General features: G+C 38.1%; 1 protein-coding gene across 1 annotated transcript in view; it reads right to left on the minus strand.

Annotated features, from left to right (window-relative positions):
- Positions 1 to 26,979, minus strand: part of LOC591027 (huntingtin) — a 61,516-nt gene that overhangs the window by 14,536 nt on the left and 20,001 nt on the right. Inside the window, exons 18-50 of the mRNA XM_030985339.1 lie at positions 26,292 to 26,467; positions 25,329 to 25,489; positions 24,563 to 24,783; positions 23,094 to 23,223; positions 22,476 to 22,594; positions 22,106 to 22,213; positions 20,613 to 20,690; positions 19,958 to 20,178; positions 19,468 to 19,537; positions 18,220 to 18,381; positions 17,519 to 17,574; positions 16,750 to 16,898; positions 15,984 to 16,120; positions 15,217 to 15,333; positions 14,732 to 14,854; positions 13,651 to 13,859; positions 12,867 to 13,018; positions 12,290 to 12,435; positions 11,290 to 11,481; positions 9,871 to 9,974; positions 9,072 to 9,205; positions 8,370 to 8,568; positions 7,741 to 7,867; positions 7,078 to 7,203; positions 6,170 to 6,628; positions 5,231 to 5,408; positions 4,643 to 4,714; positions 3,694 to 4,014; positions 3,029 to 3,120; positions 2,168 to 2,391; positions 1,431 to 1,545; positions 437 to 688; positions 35 to 190 (exon numbers count right to left, since the gene is read on the minus strand). Of these exons, the coding sequence (XP_030841199.1) occupies positions 35 to 190; positions 437 to 688; positions 1,431 to 1,545; positions 2,168 to 2,391; positions 3,029 to 3,120; positions 3,694 to 4,014; positions 4,643 to 4,714; positions 5,231 to 5,408; positions 6,170 to 6,628; positions 7,078 to 7,203; positions 7,741 to 7,867; positions 8,370 to 8,568; positions 9,072 to 9,205; positions 9,871 to 9,974; positions 11,290 to 11,481; positions 12,290 to 12,435; positions 12,867 to 13,018; positions 13,651 to 13,859; positions 14,732 to 14,854; positions 15,217 to 15,333; positions 15,984 to 16,120; positions 16,750 to 16,898; positions 17,519 to 17,574; positions 18,220 to 18,381; positions 19,468 to 19,537; positions 19,958 to 20,178; positions 20,613 to 20,690; positions 22,106 to 22,213; positions 22,476 to 22,594; positions 23,094 to 23,223; positions 24,563 to 24,783; positions 25,329 to 25,489; positions 26,292 to 26,467 (5,286 nt within the window). The remainder of the gene's footprint in view (positions 1 to 34; positions 191 to 436; positions 689 to 1,430; positions 1,546 to 2,167; positions 2,392 to 3,028; positions 3,121 to 3,693; positions 4,015 to 4,642; positions 4,715 to 5,230; positions 5,409 to 6,169; positions 6,629 to 7,077; positions 7,204 to 7,740; positions 7,868 to 8,369; positions 8,569 to 9,071; positions 9,206 to 9,870; positions 9,975 to 11,289; positions 11,482 to 12,289; positions 12,436 to 12,866; positions 13,019 to 13,650; positions 13,860 to 14,731; positions 14,855 to 15,216; positions 15,334 to 15,983; positions 16,121 to 16,749; positions 16,899 to 17,518; positions 17,575 to 18,219; positions 18,382 to 19,467; positions 19,538 to 19,957; positions 20,179 to 20,612; positions 20,691 to 22,105; positions 22,214 to 22,475; positions 22,595 to 23,093; positions 23,224 to 24,562; positions 24,784 to 25,328; positions 25,490 to 26,291; positions 26,468 to 26,979) is intronic.

The following is a 26,979-nucleotide window of genomic DNA, read 5'->3' on the forward strand; positions in this document are numbered from 1 at the left end:
CACAAAATACATTTATAAAGAGGTGATGACCTACCATTCCTAAAACGGAAGCTGCTTTACAGATGCCTGGAATCACATACTGCGTGACTAACTCGTCTTCCACAGGATGAATCTTGTTAAGCTCCAGCAAAGTCTCATACATCCATTCAAACTGAGATCGCTCAGTGAAGACATCAGAAATTAGCAGTACCTGTTTGAAGGGAAATGGATGCAGAATGTCATGTCATATTAGTCAATTTTAGAAATTTCAATGTCATACAGTTCATTGCAATCAAAATTATCTATATATTAGCTTATTATCTTTCCTAACTTCAATGGTATAATTATCATTTCCAACTCTCTCCTTCATTTGCCATTGAAAAGCATTATCTCATATCATAACATTCCCCCCCCCCCTCCCAAATAAAGAAAGAAATGTAAATGAAGAAGTTCTTACCGACTTGATTGTCTCACAGAGGAGCATGAGCGATGTCCGGCGGGCCGAGCCAGGGGCAAGCCACTGACCATACACCTCAAGGAGTAACACCAGACAGGAGTGGACATCGAGATTGGACGGAACCCTGCTGAGGGCAGCGGGGATGGCCGTACGACCCAGGGGGATGATGCTGGCTTCTGACCGGTTCTGGTTCGGGTCTTCAGTGAGTGGTAGCATCATGTTGTTGATCGCCCAGATGCCATGGACAGAGATCTACAATGGAGGTGGAAAACAAGAATCACAATGGTATTCTGTTCTATCGTTTCCCTTTTCTTTTCCTTTTTCTTTTTTTTTGCATGAAACATGTATATGTACATTGAAATATTAGTTCTGTGCAAGTTCATTGTAATTGGTCATTTTTGACACATACATTAACAACGACAAAGATTTTTGTTGTTGAATTACCGGTAACTCACAAGTGACATTTTCTTGTTCTTCAGTACAAATGACCACAAATATCTAAAGATCTTTTACATATAGAGTAATCCCACTTTGTGCATTTTGAATTAATTACTGCCAAAGTCATGGATGAGCTTAAGGAATACCATTTGTTTTCCCTCTCGAGAAGAATACTTTTACCTGTGTTCCATAGAATGTACCGTTGGTACATAAATTAATAATGATTAAATAGCTTTCATGAGCACATATCCCGTATTCGCCTAGGTGGGTTTTACAATTATTTTACAAATGATCTTTATCTACCCATGCACACAATATCTACAAATTGGCTTATTAAATCACCATCTCCACGATAGGCCATTTTCGTAATGTAACCAAATTTATACTTAAAGGCTTCGATACGAATCAATGTATGCAATTCGTATTTTGACTATTGAAGTACAATTATTCTAAACAGGTGAATGAAAGAATTTGTATCAAGGTGCTTCACAAAGGCATATGCATACATTTAGTTACATAACTAAAATGGTATCAGTGTTTCCACCAAGTGCCTGACCTGTCCCAAGGTGAACTGGTCCTGAGTACCCTCCGTTTCCATGTTAGCTGTCAGCATCTCATCAAACGGTCCTTCCATGGCTGTACTCGTAGCAGGTACCAAAGTCTTTTGAGACCTGTGTTTAATACCAAAGTCAACGACATTAAGTCTTACAGTACCAAGCATGTTTTGAGATACTACCAAAACTTGAACATTTGATGCTTACTTTTAAATGCCTGCACTTCTTTAACCATGTTACCATATTACAAAATGTTGTGTAATAAAGTTGTAGAAAATGTATCATTCTTTCTAATGACACCAAATTTCATTTATAAACATTACCGTACTATAAAATGAGAATAAAGTTTTCTTTTAAGATGTGAGTTGGTCTAGCTGCACATTTACTTGGTCAGCTCTCTGTCTTGGCCTACAAACGTAAATAATCATTTCTGATTGATACACGTCTGTAAAAACCCAATTACACACACACACACACACACACACTTTTAGTCTTTTACATTGATGGTCCTTATTTGTTCAACAGTGTCAAATGTTAAACTAAGAAAAGTTCCTGTACAAAATCTGCAATTTTCTCCAACTAAACATGCTACAATAGCATACAATGATTATGTGACATTTAGAAAGATTGATATGCTCTAAGAATTGATAAAAATGACCAGCAAACACACGGCCTAACGAACGAACGATTGGACAGAAGAACGAACTGATTAACCAACAAGCAAACAAACGTGACTGACCTAGTTGACTGCATAGCTTGCATCTCTCGTTCCACGAGTACCCTGAGCCGACCTAACCTCTGACCCTTCTGGGTGGCGAGGAAGGGCAAGCTGTCGTGTCGTGGGATACAGAGGGGTCGACTGTTGATGGGGTTACCGGCAGAGGGGCGTAGGATGGTGTTCAGGAGCAGGGATGAGATCCCTCGTATGGCTAGACACATCAACTCACTCTGCTCCATCTCCTCCTACAAAAGGAAATAATAATAATGGGTTCTTGTTTAGAGCTCGTGCCTGGCACATTTGCACTCCAGGGGAGTGTTTCACAAAGACTAAAATCGACTTTAATTTGGACTTAAATATGGCAGGCTATTCATGCCACTGGTTGCTCTCACAATTGGTCTCTTAATTACGATGTTTAGATAACTTTTTTTCCTTCAATAATGATCTATCAAATCAGGCAAATTCTGTAGATTTGTGACCACGATTTGTACGTTCCTTGATAAAGCAATGCCAGGAATGGTTAGAGGAACTAGTGGCATGAATGGCCTGCCATAGTTAAGTTCAACTTAAAGTGGATCTCAGTCTTTGTGAAACACTCCCCTGGTGCTACATTATCATTATCCACTTAAGCATTTCAAGGATTCAATTCTTGCCAGGTATCTCCAATCATTCACAAATTTTGCAGTCTCCTATCTCTTATGTACTTAGTTGTAATTGATATTAATCACATATAAGTTGCAATTAACCTGTACTGATTATGAGACAAGGCTTTGGTATGTTATTAAGGCTCTGAATCAAAAGTTATTGAGCCAAACCACAGAAGGAGGAATGCCAGTCTTGAAAGGGATAAACAAACTGTACATGTAGTGAGAGTAAGCCTACCTCCAACATGACATCTTCCGGATTCTCAGCAGGATTCAACAGGCCTAGCAGCGAGGCCCATGTCTCCTCAAACTGGAACCGACTTGTCCATCCTAAAGAAAGAATAAAAAGAAAGGGTATTCAATTAAAAAAAAGGAGGAGATTCCATGAAAATAGAAACACTTCAATTTGATTTTTCTTGTACAGACCACATTTTTTGTTTGCCTTGAAAATGATTTCTCATTGAAACATGTACCAAAGGAACCTGTACATACAGACTACATGCCTATAAAGACCACTTCTCATGTCTCCCTTGGGTGGTCTTTATAGACAGGTTTCACTGTATATTGTATACATACATTCATAAAATCACAAAGGATGCTATTAAGTAGTCGAACTTGTCTTAGTGGCATCAACAACAAAAATACATGAGAGCACTAAGCAATTTAGCTCTGGAAAGCTCAAAAAAAGCTCAGGCAAAATAAGAATAAAATAGTTCAATATGACTGTGAGAAAATTGCACCTTTACCACACCAAATCCTAAAGAGCTTACACGAACAGAAAAATATTTGTTTTTCAGTGGTCACTTTTCTATGGTGGAAATTTATTTCATTCCCCTCAAAAAAAAAATTCTCCAGATGTTGTGGATTCTACAGTAGTGACAAAAATGTGACAGAATGACTTACCTATTGAGTTGACCCGCTGTATGAAGCTCCTGAGCACCGGCTTTTCTTTGAGGAACTCTAATGGAATAGGGGGCAGGTTGGTTTGAGCACGCTCCAGGGGGCTAGGACACCACCCCATCTTCCACAGAAGGGGAGGGGTCCTAGCGAACCCATTAACCAGGGGCAGGCGGGCGAGGCCAACCATTACCCTCCTGATGGGTTCTCTGAGGAATTGAGACGTCTTGGTGAGGTAGGCTTGTTCATCCTTAGGGGACGGGTTCTCGTTCAAGAGTTCAACGAGTTCAGATATCCGGTGACAGGCTTGGAGCTGGTGGTCAAACCCTACAACAGTAAGTCACAAACAAGATTGTTAAAATTGTCTTAATTGGAATTATCTCTGAAACTTTAATCCATTCACTGAATTATCTTCAAATAAAGTTTATATGTATTCTTATAAATTATCATTATTTTGTTGGCATCATCTAAGCCCGAGAGAGTAAAATCACCATTAAAGTGACTCGGTAACATTGCCTCAGATTTTGAAAAAAAATCTTGGATTTGGGTCATGCTGCAATGATAACTATAAACCTTGAGGTCAGTCAGGTATCCCATGACTTTTACAAGCCGAGCGCCGTTTTGTTTTTGTTTCAGAATCAGAGACAAAGTTACACAATCCTTTTAAGGTCCTCTCTGTAGAAACACGATTTTTAAAAATAATTTTTGAGTGCAATCAATACTCCATGGAAGCTAGAGGCATACATGTACATGTACATGAAACTAAGAAGCCCATAATGACCCTTTTAAGTGATGAGAAAAATGATAAATATTTTAGAATTAAACCTGTATATGTAACCGTTACATGCTGAACTGACAGATCTATCTTCATTAATATATGTACATAAACGTAAACATGCAGAAATTCCGACATGAACAGAAAAAGGAGAGAATGATGAGAAATCTGTTTGCTTACTTGAATCTGAGCCGGGCATTTCTTGAAGCTTTGGCACCGTGAAAGGCTCGTGTTCTTCCTTCCACACTTTCCCTGATAAATGGGTAAATAAAAAAAAATTCATCAAAAGGAAATACACAGATTAAATATGAGTAAAACTGCCTCTTCCCTCTTTCTAAAGGCTCATTCAAATATGGTGCAATAAACTGCCGTAAAACAGATTACACTTACACGTCATTGACGTGAAAAATATTGCCGCGGTTTTGCCAGGTCATCTCTCAACAAGCCTTAAAGGGTGGTGAGTTTAATGAAAAGAAAATGAAGTTGAAATTCAATGCTCATAAAATGGACAACCATAGAATGATTTTCTTAGGAAAGTGATGAAAACCACAACCATTACACACAGAAACAATTATATGGAACTACACACTCACACAAGTCAAAGTTTGGTCCAAATTTTTTGTAGTTTCTTATTGTATTATTCTAACATGAGGGCACTTCAACAGAAATCCTTTTCACAGGACATTTCAACTTCAAGACTTGGATAGTTTACATATTATTTGTCATCTTCGCTCAGAACTCAAACCCTCTCTTGGATATGCAACCCACCTGCTTGGATGATGTGATGGATACAGCCAATAGCTGAACAGAACCAAGTCACATGATCGGAACCACCAATCACAATTGAGAGCTCAGGGTGCTGGAGTATCTCAGCGATACACTCTATGGAATGGAGAGCTTGGGCAGAGGATATCGGCTTACCCTCTGATATACTCCAACTCACCAACTGTACAACAGAAAAGAACAGATGCAGAATAAATTTCCTGGATTTGTTGTTTTATAAGGGGCATCAAAACTACAATAATAGTGGGCATTATAGCACACCCAACTGATTCAAAAAGGTATCCATAGTGCACAATATTCTACAAATTACATCCACAGAAAAATATGAAATACATAAAAATCAAGATGAATAAGAAATGCATTAGACTATATTCTATTTGTATTGATCAATGATCCTGTGACCCTTTACATCTTACCTCACGAATCCGAATGATTTTCATTTTTATAATGGTTTTACATACTTGATCCCAGTTTGGTTGACATTGGTTGAATTTTTTGTTAAATTAACACAATAATAAAATATTTTCTCAGATTTTAAACATTTTAATGGCCCTGAAAACTTTAGTCCTCTTACAACCAAAACCTAATCAGTTCACCCATGCATGCTCGTACACACTTCATCCAACTTTGGTTTATTTTGCTTCAACGCTTTTCAAGTTATTGCGGTAATGAGGTAATATTTGGTATTTTTAACACTTTTATGACCCCATAACCTTTTACCTTTGACGTTTTACCTCTTCCACCCAAAATCTAATCGGTTCATCCTTGCATGCTCATACATACTTCATTTATATTTGTATATAATGAACTGCATATAGTCAATTGCAATATCTTTGAAGATACTTTTAAAAAATACACAAAGTACAAGAACAACAGCATTAAATTAGTTTATAATTTTTTTAAATGAAAAGCCTCGAGTCCTACCTCTAATGCTGAGATAGTAAGAGACATCATGCTTTCAGAAGCTTCCATATCAAGATCAAGCTTTAACGTCCTACAAGCCACGAAGTATCGAGATAACGCCCAGATGATATCATCCAGCTGATTGCACCACAAAGGATCCTGGAAGCATTCCATCATCTTGGAATAGTAATCCTTCGCCTCCTGACTCTCCGATGCCGGTTCCAGGATCTGATGCGGCCGTGGGACGAGGGCAGCAAACGCCTTCAGGTGCGTGATGAGGGTTGGCATGGAAGCCTTCAGGAGGGCGTCGAGGGGCGTGGCCTGCGAGGGGTGTTCACCACCTGATGATGGTGCGGTGCTGGATGGGGTAGCGTTGGGGGGCTGAGCACTGGATGGGGTTTGACCGTGCTCAGATGCTCCAACCTGGGTGCGAGCTAACCCTAAGCTGATGCACTCGCCGATCAGTGTGTGGTCAAAGTCCTTTAGTAATATGTGATAGATAATGAAAGATTTGCACGATTATAATCAGGTTTTTTGTGAAAACGGAACTTGAAGCAAATCCCATGCACATGATTTGTATATCACTTAGAGGCTAACTTCATTCCATTTGGTAATAGTATATTTGTAAAGCGCTTAGAGACATTTGTATTAAGCACTATATAAAAGCTAACTATTATTGGTCTTTGTGTCAGGTCTGGTTACATGACCTTTCATGAAAGATCAGGTACTTCACATGTTTAGGTTAGGTAAGATGAATGCAAATAATTACAAATTTTTCACTCCTTTTTTGATATTTTCAGCCCCCAAGCATAGCACTTTCAATTACTCTCAGTTACACGTTGTTGATACAATTGTGTCCCCCTCCCCCCCCCCCCCCCCTCCTACCCCACCATACACCAGCATGGTTAAAAGTGAGAGTATTCTTTTACCTCACGCGTCATGATGGCCAGGATGTCTTCATAGGAAAGCCTGGACAACATGGTAGCACAGTCTCTACTGGATGATGCCGGACCATTTCCACAGCAACACGACTCTACGTGAGATACATACCACTCCTGAAGGCAAAAACATGATTCTTGGTTAAGATCAAATAAGGTCAAATCCAAGCGTTATGGAATGAAATTTATAATAGGAAAACTAAAATCTTGTGGAAGTACCGGTACCTCATAAAAGTTTAATACACGTATATGATATCTCATTCACTAATTTGTACATTTTTATTGAAATGTCTACAATATTTTCTATTCAAAATTCAAAATTCTCAGGAAATGCCAATCTGTAATGCTTGGAATTGACCTTAACTCTACGTCCACTTAGACTGACAAAACAAACAAGCAATGGAATGTTACAGCCAACTTTTGCCACACTCACAATGTGTATGGAACATGTATTCCAGACAAAAAGACTTACAGTCTGCAGCTTATACATTGTAAGTAGTTGATTAGTCATTTAGAATAGCATCAATAGTAAATGGGTATTGCAAAAACTTATGTTATAATACAGTACATTGAGAAACCAAAGCTGTTCTTTTTTTCCGCAGCAGGGCATGGATGAGAAGGGTTATAGGTCACTAGCAAACAAGTAAGTTATACCTTATCCAGGAACACATCTGCAAGATTCTTTGGCAAGTCGGTGGGCAGGTCAGGAGGAGACTGAGCTGGCTCCTCCACGGTCAGGTCAAGCTTTATCCTACTCAGTAGAGACATCAACCTTTGGTTCCTAGAGAGAGATAAGAGAGAGATAAGGCATACAGTACATAATGAAACAAGAAATAAGAAATAGGAAGGACAAAGAAAGGGATCTGTAATGATTTTTTTTTTTTGGGGGGGGGGGAATCACAACCATGGTTCTTCATGTTGCAAAGGAAAAATGAAATCTTCATGAGAAGTAATGTGCAAAAAATGCATAACACAAGATGATATTTACATTATTGATTAAAGATGATTTTAAAACCAACTTATATTGGATACAAGTTGCTTTATTCATCTACCTGTAGGTTTCATTTTGTCAATCATGATTTGAATATAATATTTTGTATAATAAGGGAATCTTTGAGAAAGATCTTTATAATCCTTTCAGATCAGTTTAGAATTTGTCCCATTTCCAAAATTAAAAGCATGTTGATGTAATTCATGATTTTAAAAAAAAATGCACAATGCTTGTTTCTAGGCAATTAAAACTCAATTTCACTGTTTATGACAGAGTATTTTTATCCTCTTACTTTTGAGCCAGCCTGTTTGAGGTTATGAAGCCTTCCAGCTTCGTCAGTTCTTCATGGGTGAGCTGTGTCTTCGAGTGCTGATCTACTCTCTCAGCAAGCAGCATCTCCACTCTCCTGCATGCTAGCCCGCTGGCCACGCGGCCAACCGACTGCCAGTGGGTCGTGAGGAACTTCTCAATCAGAAGGGTGAGAAGCATACCTGTATGGAGAAGAGTTAAATCACTTCAGTCAGCCTTGATCATAGCATATTGAATAAAGTTGACTCTGTGGAGGTGTCTTGGTCTAGTGGATCACATGGTCTGCGGCACCAAGGTCCTTTGGCAAGACATGAATCAACATTTGCCACACAATTGACCCAGTTGACATAATAGGTACCTCTCAGGAACAGATTCCTTGAAATGCTAGGACGCCACAATGGCAGCAATTCTAAAGCCAGGGTAATAATCATGGAGCACCAGAAGTGTCAAGACTGACAGGCTTTTTAGGTGTTACATCCTTCATAATTCTCAGTGCATATATTTATCCATGAGATTTGAATGAAATAAATGAACTATATTGAACAGAATTGAATTGAATTATCCTACATAAATCCCCATCATTTTCAAAGTATTATCACATGGTGGCGTATAGCATTTTGACAACATGTGCGAACCAATTCATGTGACATTGCATGAAGCTTGATGAAGGATTTGAACCACTGACCTGACTGTGTAAGGTGAATGCCGTCTAGTAACCTCAGGGTCTGTCTCACGAGACATGGGTTGTTCATGTGGCTGAATCGAATGTTTATTGCACGAAGGAAGAGACCGCTAGCGGCCGAGTTGCGATGAATTGCACTAGAGGAAATATAAATATGTTGAAGATTTATAAGTTTTCTATTAAGATTCATGTATGATGATACACACAGATAATGAACAGTGATGATAGGCAATGATTATAAGTGATTACCTACAGATTATTCAAGTGATGATTTAAATTCATCAAAGAGCAGTGAAATGTAGTACAGGATGCACAATGTACCACATCTTCATTCTTACAAAAAACTATATAAGAATGAGGTGTTCATCATAATTAAAAGGTAAATACAATATTTGCAATGTTAAATTGCAAATGGCTTGATGATCAGAGTCATAGAAGGTTGTCTACATGGAAAGAAGATGAGGGGAAGATCTTGTAAAGGCTTTCTAGATGATTTAATTACAGAATGTGGAGCAACAGGGTATGAAATGCTGAAACGGATGGCTCAAGACCGAGGTACTTGGAGAGACTTGTAGAGACACTTGATGGAGAATTCTGATTGGGTCACTGAACCCGTCGTACACTGACAGACCACCATTGATGATGATATCGCAAATATGGGAATGAGATTATATGGTTAATTTGACCTAACTGTTTATTTACTATATACAGTAGTTTGTAGTTATTGTTGTGCTTTGATACAAATAAATTTATTTACAAGGGTTGGATTGCCCTTTAAGAGTGTACTATACTGCGAGCTTACCTTACAAGATCTTGAACAGGGAGTTCATATGAGAGCTGCACGATGTCGTTGACGTGGTTGACTACAAGCCATGATAGAGGCTCAGCATCAGCCTCGTTCTCACACTACAAATAGAGAATAAATGACATCCAAACCTCTCTCTTAGTAACTAACGGTGCTAAGAGAACACATTACGAGTATGGACACTAAAATATAGTTATAAAGGATGTAACAAATAACAAAGTATGCATTAGGTAGAAGATTTATAATCAGTGCACAATTTGATACACATGTATTTATTAATAATTAATAATTAATAAATTAATAATTATTATCCCTATACCCAGTTAGGCTGACGAGTGTGTATTTATATTGTATAAGGGATGTATATGGATGTATAAGTATATATATATATATATATATATGTGTTGTATATGCATGTGTATAATTATGTAAATAATTATGTAAACATACATGTATGTATGTATAGGCCTATGTTGTATAAATGCATGTACTTGTAACAAAGTAAATATATATGTATATATATATATAGATGTATATATGCAGTCTAATATTTCAACACTACACTCTTCACCTATGTCTTGCCATTATGTTGTTTATGCATGTCATACACTCCATTGATACTATGTTGCAGTCCTCTTCTTTTCCTCTCTTCTTTTCTCTTTTTCCAAGCTCTCTATCCTCCTCTCCTCTTTGCCTATCCCTTTCTTCCTTTCTTCCTTTCCCCCATTTATAATGTATAATTGCATTTATATATTCGGGCGTACCCACTACAAGCTATGCTTTTCGGGTTTTGCGCGTTCTTCCTTGTAATACAAGTTCTTTAATTATATTTATGTTCCTACTTATAAATTGTATTGTTTAGAAGAAAATAAATGTTCATTTGAATTGAATTGAATTTCTATTGCAGTATGGACATGATTGGTCTGAATCATTTGAATAGTTGATAAGTAAAAAAAAAATCCTTTAAACAGCAACATAAGATTATCAATCATAATTTTCCCCCTTTTTTGTAATATTTCTATAGTTTCATAGTTTAGGACAGCAGATAATGTTGATAAAAACACTTTTTTGTTGTTGCTATTAATGCAGATTATGATTGATCCAGAATCATAGAAATTGATAGCAAATTAAATCAATTCCTGGAAGCATAGTTCCAGGAATTGATCTCGCGGAGAGGTAAGTTGAACTGTACTTCCAGAAATTGATTTAATTTGATATTAAGTAGCTATTAATGTGTATCAAATGTTCATAATCAATTATAAGTACATGCAATCCAATAAATCATAAGTGATTCAATGCACGATTGGTAACTTGGAATAAATTTTGGAACAAATGAAACTCTTTATGACGTTGGGCTTTGGGTTTGAAGTATTAAAGAACGCTTGACAAAACGAATTGATCACTGATTCTACGCACCACATAATCACAGAAAAGGACGAGGGCTCCTTGCTTGACCACCTCCTCCGCAGTGGAGAGCTCTGGCTCCAGGTTTGTCTCCAGGTGATCCAGGCTCCCTGAAGACATGGACTTGGAGAGAGGGGGCTTCTTAGGTGTGTGCAGGATGCGCATCCACCAATCGGTGGAGTCGTAGTTCAGCAGAAGGAGCAGCTGGAGGGGGTATTCAAGGAAGTGAAATGGTACAGTGTCGTGCTCATCAAAATCATTATTAAAATCATTACAATCGTTATCATAGACAAATCTTTATCATAATCATTAAATTATCAATAACATCATCTGCAACATCATCATCACCATACTACCATAATCATCATTATCATCATCAAGTTTATCATCATTAGCATCATCATTGATTACTCAATCATTGCCATTAATATCAAAATCATTACAATCATCATCGTCATCATCATCATCATCATCATTATCATCATTACCACTGTCATCCACTTCATCATCACAATCATCACCACCATTATCAACAATCCTCATCAATATTATCATCATAATCATCTTCTACTTCTCCTTCATCATAATCAATAAGGGCCTCTTGGGCGTGTGCAGAATAAGCATACACCAATTGGAGGGGCCGTAGTTCAGCAGGGGGATTCAAGGATGATAAATAGAATAGTGTCATTCTATCAGAATCACCATCATCATCATAGATAAATTATCATCATAATCACCACTAATTCTTATTCATCATCATACACGTTATTATCATAGACACTATCATCAAAACCACCAGCTTTATCCTTTCACTGCTGCCATTAAAATTGTCCATTCTCCTGCTCATCTTCCTCCTCCATTATCATGACTCACCTTCATCAGCATCAACACCACCACCAGCACCAGCACCACCTATACCACAACACAACCAGCACCTGTAGCAACAGACAATCACCATCATCATCCTCACCATCGTCACCATCTCCATCATCATACCACATGTCTTTAATACCTGACACCATTGTAGCACCAGTACTGGGTCTGTCTGTATCAGTGAATGGAATACTTCATTGAGATGATCGAGAGCAAACCAGCATTTGGACTGCTGAGGTCTGGAGATTAGACTAGCCATCATTACTCCAACTTTCCTGAAAGCTCCTGATTATAAAGGAATAGTATTTTTAAAAAAAGCAAGTTTAATATCATTTGGAAATAGTTCTACCAACAAAACAAAAATTATTTGATTCATGAACTATAAATCAGCCTTTCATAGATTCACAGAGAAAAGGAAAAGAAACTCAGAGAAATAAAGAGAGAAAGAGAGAGAAAGAGAGAGAGAGAAAGATAGAGAGAGAGAGAGAAAGAATTTTTTTAAAGTCAAGACAGAATCAGGAAATATAGAAGTACATGGCAGTGACACTATGCAGAGAGTCAATCAAAAATAAGAGAGAGAGAGAGTCAAAAACACAGAGAAACACAGAGAGATACTGCCTGGCAAACTACAGCATAACATGGATTTCAAAGATGGACAGATAGATGGACAGACAGACAAAGAGAGAGAGAGAGAAAGAGAGAGAAATAGATCTTACCAGATTTGAACATGTGTGTCATAGACAAAAGCAGCCTGGACAGCTCCTGTGCTAGGAAGTCATGTGACTGAACACCTGACACATCTATAGACTTGGAGAATCGTAAGCTCTGTACGGTGGTGACAGTGAACCCTACAATTTGCAGCAAGAATCTACAGAACAACGCAAATAAAAGAAATCAATTAATGTTATTTGATAATGTAAATGTACACAATGTATAGCCCAGAGCCCCATTTTATAATGAGTTAATATTGATCACAACTTTGTACATAAGAAAAAGGGGACTGCAAACTTCTGATTGACTTGGATGAATAGCAAATGTTTATAAGACAGGGCCCTCATCTTATGACTCTTATATCATTTATACCAATATGCAATGACCTTTGAAAAATTAAGTGAACACTAAAGTATAAGGACAACTATCCCTTGGACTATCACCCCCTGGCAACTACCCCCAGAAAATAATGGCTTACAATTATGTCCTTTCCTAACCACCCCCCAAACAAATATACAAACACTCAGTCAACTGACCCCCCCCCCCTCCCTAAATCCCCCTAGCACCCATCTTAAGTACAACTATGTGTGTATGTGTACCCCCTTGGAAACCTATCCTCTGAGCATATGACCCTAAGACAACTACCCCTAGGCCAATTACCACCTAAAGAACACATGTTTAGAGTGAATGGAATGGGATAAAGGATTGCATTATGTTGATATACATTAAAGGAAATGATATCAGTTGAAAAAAATTAATTGATTTGATTAAGCTGGCTACTTAGCTGACCTCGCTAGAACCTCCTCAGGAGGGGTCATGTTGGCATTGAGGGCATCCTCCTTAGTATGCTGGGGGTCCAGGACACAGATGAAGAGGTCAGAGGTCAAGCCTAGCTCCTGGAGACGAGACAGGATGGTTTCCTCCTTGGACTGTGTGGTCAAGACACCCAGCAGGGCTAGAGCCATGGCAAGCCAACGCTGCATCGATACGATGCTAACCTGTACATGGATGATAATAAATCAAATTAAACACTGATAATGATGATCATGATGACTATGATAATGGTGATGATGATGATTGTGGTGATGATGATGGCGGTGATGACGACGGTGATGATTATGATGATGAATTGATTATAGTGATTATGGTGATGATGGTGGTGATAACATAAATTGATGATGCTGCTGATGATGATGCTGATAAAATTATGATGGTGGTGATGATGAGGGTGATTATGATGCTGTGATGATGGTGGTGATTATGATGATGATGACAATTATAATGATGATGATGATGGTGGTGATGGTGGTGATGATGACAATTATAATGATGATGATGATGGTGGTGATCATGATGATGATGACAATTATAATGATGATGATGATGGTGGTGATGGTGGTGATGATGACAATTATAATGATGATGATGATGGTGGTGATTATGATGATGATGACAATTATAATGATGATGATGATGGTGGTGATGGTGGTGATGATGACAATTATAATGATGATGATGATGGTGGTGATTATGATGATGATGACAATTATAATGATGATGATGATGGTGGTGTTTATGATGATGATGACAATTATAATGATGATGATGATGGTGGTGATTATGATGATGATGACAATTATAATGATGATGATGATGGTGGTGATTATGATGATGATGACAATTATAATGATGATGATGATGGTGGTGATTATGATGATGATGACAATTATAATGATGATGATGATGGTGGTGATGGTGGTGATGATGATAACAAGATAGGATGGTATCTTCTTGTTTGAGATGCTATGGGAATGTATTGTTTAAAAACCTGTGACACTACTGTACAAAAGTGTCTCTCAAGGTACCTTACCTGATCATAAGGAACTAAGAGAAGAGCCTTCAGAAGGATATCAACAGGCCTGAGGGAGCTAGGAGCTACAGTCCCTAGGAGATGGTGAAGAACATCAAGGGCAGCTGGACTGTCCAGGTTAATCTGACAGAAGAAAGAACATCAGGTATGAATTTCCAATGACAATCAATCACAGATAGAAATTTAAATCTTCTCTTGTCTATCTGGAGAGACATTCTTTACTAATCAAGTCTTGTAATTACACTAAAAAATAAAGTCTTGCTTCTTCTTCTTCTTTTGCTGGCTATATGTACAGGTATATCTTTAATGAAATATTTTCTACACACTGTTTGTTATTGACACATGATATCAAAAATATAAATACAGTTTAAAATGAAGTATTCAGTATTGAGACAGCTACACAAAGCACTAACATAGTTTAAATTAACAAATAAATTAACAATTTAAACTTTTTATTTAATTTAATAGATTTCCATATATAATACCTGTTGCCTGGCCAGAAGAGGGAGTATCATATCAACAACTTGTCGGGAGAGCCGTTTCCACTTCTCTTCATTCTCACGATGTGCCTGCTGTAGAACTGCTGTGAACATCTCCAGTACCTTAAATGTTTGACAAGATGTGAAATTGATTTGTAAATGTGTATGGATTTGTATGGTTAACATTATCATAGGAAAGTTGCTTTCTTGAGCCTTTTCTTGTTTAACATACACGCACATCTCACAATTGAAAAAATAAAGATGGTATTATTGACATCATCAACAAGTCAATATTTAATCCTTTATAAATTTAACACAGGGGGCCCATCATTCAGTCACTGTAGAGAAACAATTTCTTAATGATTCACCTGATAACAGTCCCATCGTAAAAATGAACTTCACTTGTGCAACTGATAGATCACATTCCATTCACAAATTTCAAAAGAAGTGCCCTGTCAGGAAAATTCATCATCATAAATTGCTCATCTAGAACTATGACCAAATGGTCTCAACTTCATGAAAGGCAAGGTCTGAGTCCACAAGTTTTACTGTACCTAGGAATTATTGGGCATAAGTGGTAGTGGTAGTGGTATTGGTAGTACTAGTGGTAGTGGTCGTGGAAGTGGTAGTAGTAGTAGAGATAGTGGTAGAGGTAGAGGTAGTAGTAATGGTAGTCGTAGTGTTAGTAGAAGTGGTACCAATAGTAGTGGTAGTGGTAGTAATAGTGGTGGCGGTAATAATAGTGGTAGGGGCAATGGAACTTGAAGTTTTACCTGGCTGTAGTGGATGAGTCTGAGCAGCATAGAAACCACTACCTCCCTCTGCGTGTCTAACTCCTTGGCTGATTCTGATTTGTTGTTGGCTCTCAGAATGAAGAGATCGTGTACAAGGGGCTTCAGAGCTGGGACAACTGTGAAAAGGAAGAGTACAGGTAGGGTCCAAGCTTTAGGGTACATCTACATTGCTTTTGACTGATGATAATAAATTATTCTTCAAGGCTCCTTCTAAATGCAGGAGCATAGTAATAATGAGTGATGGAAAATAGCCCTATCAAAAAAAGATTCATATAATTGTTATCATCACCACCATCACTACCATCATCATTATCACTATCATCATCATCATTATCACCACCATCATTTTCATCATTACCATCAACATCACCATCCTCATCACTAACTTCATTGTCATCATTACCATCATTATTATCATCGTCATCACTACCGTCATCATCATTATCGTCATCATCATTATCACCATCATCATCATTACTAACATCATTATCGACATCATCACTACCATTACCAACATCATCATCATCATCATCATCATCACCACATCATCATCACCATTACCATCATCATCATCATCATCATCATCATCACCATCACCACATCACCATCACCGTTACCATCATCATCAAAACCACCACCACCACCATCATCATCATCATCATCACCACCATCACCACCACCATCACCACCACCATCACCATCATCACCACCACCACCACCATAATTTTCTTGAGGGAGCACTTACTATGGGTCGAGGCTTGTTGTCCACTGGCCATGATACCATCACACAGCTGAATGATCTTGGGCATGGCGATGACCGGTTTGCTGTGGAACCTCTCGTATGACAACAGAACTAGGAAGTTGAAGATGTGTGGAATCAGTACTTCATAGCCCCTGGATAAAAAAAAATACACATATGAGTTTATGTCGGTCTTTACAGTCCTAAATTCTTCATTTTATAACAAGTTAAGTGCTCCTGTAAATCAAATCATTCCTATCACTAAAAGTAAGGAAGCTTTATAAATAGAGAAACATACTGGCAAAAACCAAACAAAATTGGATTATTGTTGCCAATCATACTTCTATCTTAATATAGAGGAACATGTACATGAAGATCCAAACCATTAAGATGTTAATCTGGTCTAAGCTGTTCACGTACAAGTACTACATGTACCCTGATTAGGTTTCATATTACCAACACTTTCATTTAGATTTGTCAAATAACAACTTTTAATTCAACGACATCACTAATACACTTTTTATGCATTTCGCACACTACCAAATAATTAATTTTATGAGTTTCTGCTTGGGTATATTAAATCTATTGGTTATTTCACTGTCGATGGTTCACTTGCTATTAACTTCAATTTCTTTCTTTTTTGGAAATAGAACAGTATGCAAATTACTCCATAAATAAATGTTTGTATATGTTTATAACATGATTTTGTTTTTGCAACAGAGTATCACATTTCTAGATACAGAAGTACATGTACATCGAAACATAAAATACTTACTTGACCAGTCCTTCCTCTAAGTACTCAAACTGTTTTATAACAAAGTTCAGGAAAATCTGTCAAATAGAGACAAAATGATGAAACAGATATCAAATGGGTATAGGAATTACAATTTTCATTTCCATTCCAAACATAATCATTATTGGAATATTCTAGGTTTTGAAAGTTGCTTTAATTCATTGCAGTACAATGTTATCTTCATTATCATAATCATCACCACCATCATCATCATCATCACCACCACCACCACCACCATCAATACCATCATCATCATCATCATCGTCATAGCGCTCAGTGCATTCAAGGAATGAATCCTCCCAGGTACCCACTGACTACACCTGGGTCAAGCATGACAAATCTAGATTAATGTCTTGCCAAAGGACATTAGTGCCCCGGCGGTATTTGAACCCTGTACCTTGTGCAGTTGCATAATGAGCAAAAACTTGGGGGCAGAAAGAAAACAAAGTGTTTTATACCAAAAAGTGAGAAAAAACCATGGGAAATCATGTCATTTCAGCAACAATTGTAAATTACTGGTATCGAATTACAATTAAACCATGTTTGATTTTTGTTTGGGGGAGGCAACTGCCCCCTAATCCTGCCCCATCAGTAGTGGTTCACAGTCCCAACCCTTATCAATTAGACCACAGCACCTCTACATGACCCATAATCAAATAGAGGTGACATTGCAGTTGCTGTACCTGATCTGAGTCTAGCAAGCAATAGTTGACTCTGAGCTGGACCAGCTGGGCCAGGAGATGTAGGACCTGTTGCTGTAGGACCACACAGCTGCTGACAGTGTACTGCTTCAGGGCCCGAATCACTAGAGGCTCAAACAGACGGATGTAGTTCTGAACTGCAGTCTATACAGATATGAAAATGAGCATGTATTAGTAGTAGTAGTGGTTATTTTACCTGACTGCTAAGAAAGCATAAATGCTTGTTAGTAAGCAACCAGAGGACCGACGGATTAAAGTCTTCTCCGAGAGACCTGGTAATGAGGATTAATGCCTTACCAAAGGGCACTAGCGCATCGCCTTGGTTTCGAACCAGGGACACCAGATTAGGAGACCACTGCTCTACCGACTGAGCTATCGCGCCTCCTTTAAAGCATGGTTATAGATGTTTCATGGTGTTGATTGGAAAGGGAATGTGCAGGGGTCGCAAGTAAGATTCAAAGCCTGGTCAAGTTAGTGTTTTTATTTGTCCATCAATGACAATCACTATCGTATAAGGGAACCATGACAACCAAATTCTATGAAAGTCCAACTCCTTTAGTGATGCCCTTCAGAATTAATGAAACAGAGATGAACCCACAACAATTCAGTCCTAATATGTCTTGTTTACACAGGGTAGGCTTTCTAGCTTTCAAACTTTGTCAAGTATGTGTCCTCCACTATCTGCTCAGATTCTTAGGAATAATTAACAATACAAAATACAGCGTACATGACAGACCTGTAGATTAGTTTTATAAACACACTCTGTAGCTGATTCTTGAGATCGTATGTGAAGAACTGTCCTTGGGATAATAATAATAATAATTGAATTTATATAGCGCCTTTTCCAGAGGATACAAGGCGCTGTCCCTTAGTCGATCAACAAATTAAGAACTGTAGAGGCATGTTTTCAGTTGTTTCTTGAAGTTGTCAAGTGAAGTACTATTTCTTAGAAAGGCACAGAGTTTATCTTATAGGCGTGGGGCAACAGATTGAAAGGATTTGAAGCCAACCTGTTTTCGGGATATAGGAATGAAATTGGAAATGAACATACATGTATGAATGAATAATGTAAAGCTATTAGTTCCTTTCGATCATGTTTTGAAATCTACAGGGAAACAATATTCCCCTCCCACTTACTTAATCCTCCTCTTAACAAAAGAAACATACAGGAGCTTATCAAGCATGTACATGTAATCTGAGAGAGCTTCGATGAATGTTTGAGGTACTGACCTTGTCTTTACTGCTCTTTGCTGACATACTAGCTCGTCTGTCTGCTCTTGTCTTGATCCAACCAAATACCCTATGAGGACAAAGGACATGAAAGAGAAAGGAGATGAAAGGGGAGGAGGAGGAGAAGAAAAATTGAGAAGAAAACACAGAGGAAGGATAAGGAGTATTACAGTTAAAAAACAAAAGTAGAAAGAAATAAGATAAGGAAGAAACACTTTTCAGAGTTATCATGATTGTTATACCGGCTTGCAATGGAACAGTTTCTTAATTTTTTTTCACATGAAACCAGTTCAATATAAATCTCAAATAATAGATAATATATACAACTAGCCCACTAATTAGAAAGAAGATAGAAAGGGTTCAAATAACATACGGTTTTACATGTTTTCCACATAAAAGCACAGATAGACAAAAAAGGCCCACATAAAAGATTCTCTGCCACAACTAAACCCCCTATATCTAAAAAAGAGATGACAGTGATGCAACTTACCCAACGCTTTCATTCTCTGTATCCGGAGTAGTCGTCAGCTTAGGTCCCATAGAAGCTAAGCACTGAGTGTACTGCGTGTAGGGTGCTATGAAGCAATCGTGATACAGTCCCGGTTTCATGTTGGACGTCAGACGAGCAGCTTTACCAGTCTTACGAGCATGGTGAGGTGAGGAGAGATCTTGAGCACTGGCCATGTTGGTGAAGAACAGAGCCTTCAAGAGCTGGGAGTAGATTAGAAGTGCATATCAAGAAGAGAAAGAAACATTTTAAAAGCAATGATCCAAAAGTAGCTCATAATAATGAGGATTACAAACAAATTAAAGGCATTCTTGATCATGCTATGTACGTAAGTCAATCATTCTTCTTCTTCTTTTTTCTCTTTCCTTCTTTTCTTTCTTTCTTTCTTTGTATCTACATGTATGCTATTTTGAAAGCTTCTTTAATATTTTGCATGTAGATAGTCAGTAACTATTTTCAAGAGATTGTGCTGCAAGTCTCTAGTGTCAAAATAGCTGTTCAGCTATAAATGTGATATTACATTTCAAAGATACAATTTGTTAAGTATAGGAAATGCGTTCAGTTTTAGCAGCTGATTCGAAAAACAGAATATGAAGCAAGATTCATGCACACAACCGTCTAGTGTTATCATACATACCTGTTCAACACACAATATGGTCATCGTAGGTTCAATGGTGACACAAGACTTGAGATAGCCCAAAATTTCCTCAACATACTATAGAAGAGAACAAACAACAAATACATTCTCATTAAAACTGTAAATAAAAGATGCAATGACAGACAAAACATACAACTGAGATTTGAACAAAATTAAAGGCATCACCTTACTTGTATGAGAAATATGCAACGATTTAATATCTAAATGCTGTTACTATAAAAGTAAAAACATAAATAGGCAAGTACTTGTCATAATGGCATCTTGAAAAGCAGGCAGACATTTTTTTTTTTTTTTTGTTGCAATATCTATTTCTTTTTACTTATTCTAATTCTAATTCAAGCTACATGTAATATGTTTGTTTTTTTAACTTAAAGAAAAAAAGGGTCCATTAGGGTTTCCAATTCAAGTGGAGAAGTTACACTATTGCATGAGCAAATCCTTGTTTTCTTTGAGAAGCCTGAGTTAAAAAGAAACTAGATGGAATTTTGACTGCGCGCAGTCAAAAATGATGCCTCCGCCATAGAGCAACTTTACAAACCAAAACGGAAGCAATTTTTAAAATTCAAGTTTGATTGTAATCGATCTGTCGGTTTTAATAATAATGCATTCACAAACATTTTATAGTCATACATAATGAGCCCCATGACCTTTGACCTGATGACCCTAAAATCTAATCAGTTAATTGCCTCTGCAAGATACATATATACATGTCTTGAGTTTGATAGTAATATGTCTATTGGTTCTCATGATAATGCGATCACAAGCTATTTGTGCATACATAATGAGCCATGTGACCTTTGACCTCGTGACCCCAAAATCTAATCAGTTCATTGGCTCTGTTAGATACAAACATGACCCAAGTTTGGCAGGAATCCATTGACCGGTTCTTGAGATAACGCGATCACAAGCTATTTTTGTATACATAATGAGCCCTGTGACCTTTGACCTTCGACCTCGTGACCCCAAAATCTAATCAGTTCATTGGCTCTGTTAGATACATACATGACCCAAGTTTGGCAGGAATCCATTGATCGGTTCTTGAGATAATGCGATCACAAGCTATTTTTGTATACATAATGAGCCCTGTGACCTTTGACCTCCGACCTCGTGACCCCAAAATCTAATCAGTTCATTGGCTCTGTTAGATACATACATGACCCAAGTTTGGCAGGAATCCATTGATCGGTTCTTGAGATATTGCGATCACAAGCTATTTTTGAATACATAATGAGCCCTGTGACCTTTGACCTCCGACCTCGTGACCCCAAAATCTAATCAGTTCATTGGCTCTGTAAGATACATACATGATCCATGTTTGGAGAGAATCCATCAATTGGTTCTTGAGATAACGCGATCACGAGAACGGGACGTACGTACGGACGGACGTACGGACGGACGGACAACCAGAAAACATAATGCCTCCGGCTACTTTGTAGCGGAGGCATAAAAATGGATTGCATTGATTGACTTACATGGCCCACTTCAGTAATAGAAGCTAGCTCTAGTAGCTGACCGAGACAGGATAATGACATCTTGAGCAAGAGGCAGAACTTGTCAGGTTTGGTGAGTTCTAATGTAGCCTGTGGATGAAAAGTGGAAAGTTATGTTAAATGAAGGTTGAAGGTTACTCAACGGGTCACAGGAAATAACATTCTGACAAAAAATTAACATCTTAAAGTATACCCAAAACATTTTTTAGTGCTAACTAAATATCAAGGTGGGCTTCCCCTCTATAACTTGCAAAATTTCTTTGATCCTCTCGTATCAACCCCTGGGGTGGAGCAAAATCTTTGAATTTGGACTAAATCTAGACAATTTTCTCAACAGGAAGCCTGTCTCTACCTTATAGTTTTTGTAAGCTCCTCTCAATGTTTCATATATCCTCATGTAGTGTGCATGCTGGTAGAAGGATCCATAGCTAGACTTCGTAGACTTCTTCTCCTCGGATGTATCAGATTTATCTGGAGGGGAGAGAAAGAGAAACACAGGGATGATTATTCCTTCAGTCAGTTAAAATGCACAAAAAAGTAAAAGCAGTTTAATTTGTCATGAGTCTAATTTGCATGAATGAGTATAGCACATATAGTAGACTATCATGTGTAATAATAAAGTAAGTTGCTACTTTTGAATTTCTTATGTTTACTTATTGCAATTTCTTGAAGCACTTTGGAAGAAAAAAAAATCAAATGACATACAAACGTCATATTTTGTGAAGTGCTATTCATCCATTGTCAGATTATATTAGTTTTCCTGATGTTCTAACCAGAAGAATTACTAATTAAGAAAGTTCCTGTTAAGTACCTTTAACATTATGACTACTCAATTTTCTCATTCTCTTAGACTTAGCACAGGAACTACTTAGCAACGGTAAGCAATGTGTTCACTTCAAAGTTTGACCCCCCAAACCAAGTACTTGACTATTATAAAGATTGAGTGGTTGAGAATCATGGAGTTCTTTACCTGGTGTTGGTTTGTTGGGATTCTGAGGTGTTGTTGGTGATTGGTCTGGTGTGTCTTTGTCCCTTCCTATCTTACTCTTCCTCTTGATAGGACTAAGAGAAGGGCCAGCTGGTAGGGACGGTAGAGCAGTCTGTTGTAGATACATAAATACACACACATATGAGATGATTACTATTACAAAATCAAACTAGATGGAACTTCGACTGCACGCAGTCGAAAATGATGCCTCCGCCATAGAGCGATTTCACAAACCAAAACAGAACCAATTTTTCAAATTCAAGTTTAATTGTAATCCATTTATAACAGGTTCTCAGAATATCGTGATTACAAGCTATGTTTCATATACCGGTACATGTATCACCCTTTTATCTTTGACCTCATGACACTAAAATCTAATCAATTTATTGGTTTTGCAAGATATATACATGTCTTGAGTTTGATGGTACTCAGTCCATCGGTTCTAAAAATAATGCGATCACAAGCTATTGATTCATATATAATGAGCACCATGACCTTTGACCTTTGACCTCATGACCCCAAATCTGATCAGTTCATTGGCTCAGCAAGATACATACATGACCTAAGTTTGGCAGAAATCTATCAATCGGTTCTTGAGATAACACAATCACGAGCTATTTTTGCATACATAATGTGCGATGTGATCTTTGACCTTTGATCTTGTGCCCCCCAAATCTACTCAATTCATTGGCTCTGCACGATACATACATGACCTAAGTTTGGCAGAAATCTATCAATCGGTTCTTGAGATAAAGCGATCACGAGCTATTTTTGCATACATAATGAGCACTTTGACCTTTGACCTTGTGCACCCAAAATCTAATCAATTCATTGGCTCTGCAAGATACATACATGATCTAAGTTTGGCAGGAATCCATCAATCAGTTCTTGAGATAACGCGATCACAAGAAAGGGACGTACGGGACGTACGTACCGATGGACGGACAACCCGAAAACAGAATGCCTCCGGATACTTCATAACAGAGTTAATCGCAAGAATGAACAGAAAGCCAAAATAAGACAGAACATAAACTCAAAGTATGCCTTGTTATTGCCTTCTCAAATCATATAATAGGGAGCTTTGATTTGGAGGACCGACTAGATCTACGACATAAAATTTACTGTCACGTCTCCTCACAGGTCCCTGTCTTACAAAAAACTGTTTCATTGTCGGACTAGACAGCAACGGGCCTGTTCATATGACCATTGTGATCACGTGACCCACTCTTGGAGATCAATCTACAACTGAAGTTCTCGTTTTTATCAGAGCACAGATTTATCCTGAATGCAATCGTAGGATCCAGCCAACGACACATATCAACTTGACTCATGCGCAGAAGGTTTCAGTGCCAATTTTATGTCATAGATCATGTCGGTCGGGCTAATCGAAGGCTACCTAATAATGAGAGGGACCGTCTCAATAAAATAAGTTAAATTATTTCCTTACACACCTGTGACTTGGCGGGGCCAGGCTGGTGGTTATCGATCACATGACTGAAGATGCTGACCAGGCGCGTGACATGAAGCAAGACGCGCTCCACGATGGGCACCAGGAGCCGATTGTTGAGACATTGCCAGCTCTCTCCGCTCCCCTCCCCCTCCTGGGATGGAGAGGTCGCAGGGGAGGTCATCTTCTTGGAGATGCTGCTCTTGAGAGAGTTGGCAGCAGCACCTGTCAAAGGGTCAGGATAAGTTTAAGAAAGAAAATAAGTCTTTTGTAAAGTAAAGTTTTGCTTTGCAGAAATAACTGGTTTACCTTTTTACCCGAAGTAAGTCTAAACCTTAAGCCAACTTTGGTTTCATTTGCTCCAATTTTTTTCAAGTCAATACAGTACGGAAGTATTTTTAAACAGTTTTATTACCCAGTGACCTATGACCTTTAACCTCTTCCACCCAAAATCTAAGCAGGTCATCCTTGTATACTCATACATATTTCATCCAAGCCTTGTTTGAAATTGCTTTAATACTTTTCACGTTATTTAAGTAACGCAGGTGTATGAACTGGCTACCTGGTAATGCTAGAGTAATAGTAATTGAAGGGGTCAGTGGAAGAGCAGTGTAAATACGGATCAGGTGACCCTCTGCAAAAATATTACTATTATAGCACGTTGACTACAGAATTCCCTATTTCCCACAGGCATAATACAGGGACAGCTCAGTTCCAGTAAGCAGTGGGTTAACATTATCACGAGGCTACTAATTTATTTGTCTCCTCACCTAGAAGTAGATTGGTTGCCAATTGAAGCATGTCATGTTGGGCTGCTAGGTCCAGCATAGCTACAGAGGAGGTGAGAAGAGAGACAACCAGTGGTAGACTCCCGCATCCAGTCCCTCCAGCCAACTCCTCAGGACTCACTCCACTTCCTGTGCTCCCAATGCTATGGCAATAAGGTGAAAGGAAGAAAACCTCTGGATGATAGAGTCTACTTTGTGAGCATTAACAAGGTTTAGGAATCATTCTTTTGAAAGGATACTTTATTCGAGGTCAGGAATAATATTGGGGGGATTACATGTATAGATATATATAGCACAACTAAATTTAATGTTGATAATCCTTTGTCACGGCAACATACAAATAATAATCAAAACAATTGAAATAAGAATCCTTGAGAATTCTCTCAAGGTTTTTTATTTCAATAGTTTGTTTTTTTATACATATACACACAGTTGTACTAGGGGCAGTGAATCTAAGGATAATGGTGGAGGGAAGGGCTTCCCTCCTTTTCCAAATGAAAAAAAAATACCTCTTTCAATGCTTAAAGATTGTCCCTTTACTTCAAAATTTGCCCATGAATACTACAAGAGAAAGCCTTGTATTGAGATAGACCCTTTGAACTATTCAACAAGGGAGTGAATGAAGAGAATAAGATTATTAGTCAGAAAAGGAGATTTGAAAGAAAGTATGGATAGAGAAAGAGATTGGAAAAGGAGATACATGGGAAAGAAAAGACAGCATGGTTAAGAAAAAGGAATAAGTGTGAAGAGAGACTGAAAGCCCCTGTCAAAAACACTGAGCAAAGTACAGTGAAACCCGTTTGTAAAGACCACCCAAGGCAGATGGTCTTTATGTGCAGGTTCCTTTAGTACATGTTTCAATGGGAAACCATTTTAAAAGGAAACAGAATAAGTGGTCTTTGAAAACAGACAGGTGGTCACTAAACCAGGTTTGAGTGTAGTTACCTAGTGCCTGATCCTCCTTTATACGTGAGACTGCTTTGCCTCTGTAGCTTGGGATGGCTTCCTCCGTCATGAGAGCGAGACAGAGAGGAAGGGTTCTGAGAGCATCCCCAAGCACTTGGGTGCTGTGTCACTGGGAAACTGCTTGAGAGCCTTGCGAGGGCACGTACACACCCATACTGCAGTGGGAAAACAAAGAAAAAAATGTTAACTTTGTCCTTTCTTTAAAGCCTGTCTGCACAGGTTTGACCAGGAGGGATTAGACCTCCCTACGTGGTCACTGACAGGTGGTATCTCATCAAATCAGCTCTCACTTAACATAAGTAAAAGGGAATCATGGGACCAACGGATACTGCTTAGGCATTGTTTGCTATATTGAGGGCGCAAGTAGCTACAAGTAGTGCAGTCCCGCTTTAAGATAGCGGTACATGCATTTCACAAAGGAACATCTTTGAAATCATTTAATAATTCTCATTCTATGTCTTAGTACAGGATTTCCAAAAAAAAGTTTCAGGAAGAAAAAAAATCATAATTCTGTAGTGTTGCCAACTTTCTAAAGTATTTGTGTATTCTAAAGTGATGTTCTCTTGAACTGTTATAAATCACACTTGAGACTATCATAAACTGGCATTGTGAGGTAAAGCTTCATAATTATGCTCCTTCTGACTTTTGGGCTTTTCCTCTATAACAA

This window comes from Strongylocentrotus purpuratus, unplaced genomic scaffold (genome assembly GCF_000002235.5).
Source record: "Strongylocentrotus purpuratus isolate Spur 01 unplaced genomic scaffold, Spur_5.0 spur5_scaffold_15, whole genome shotgun sequence".
Lineage (NCBI taxonomy): Eukaryota > Metazoa > Echinodermata > Echinoidea > Camarodonta > Strongylocentrotidae > Strongylocentrotus > Strongylocentrotus purpuratus.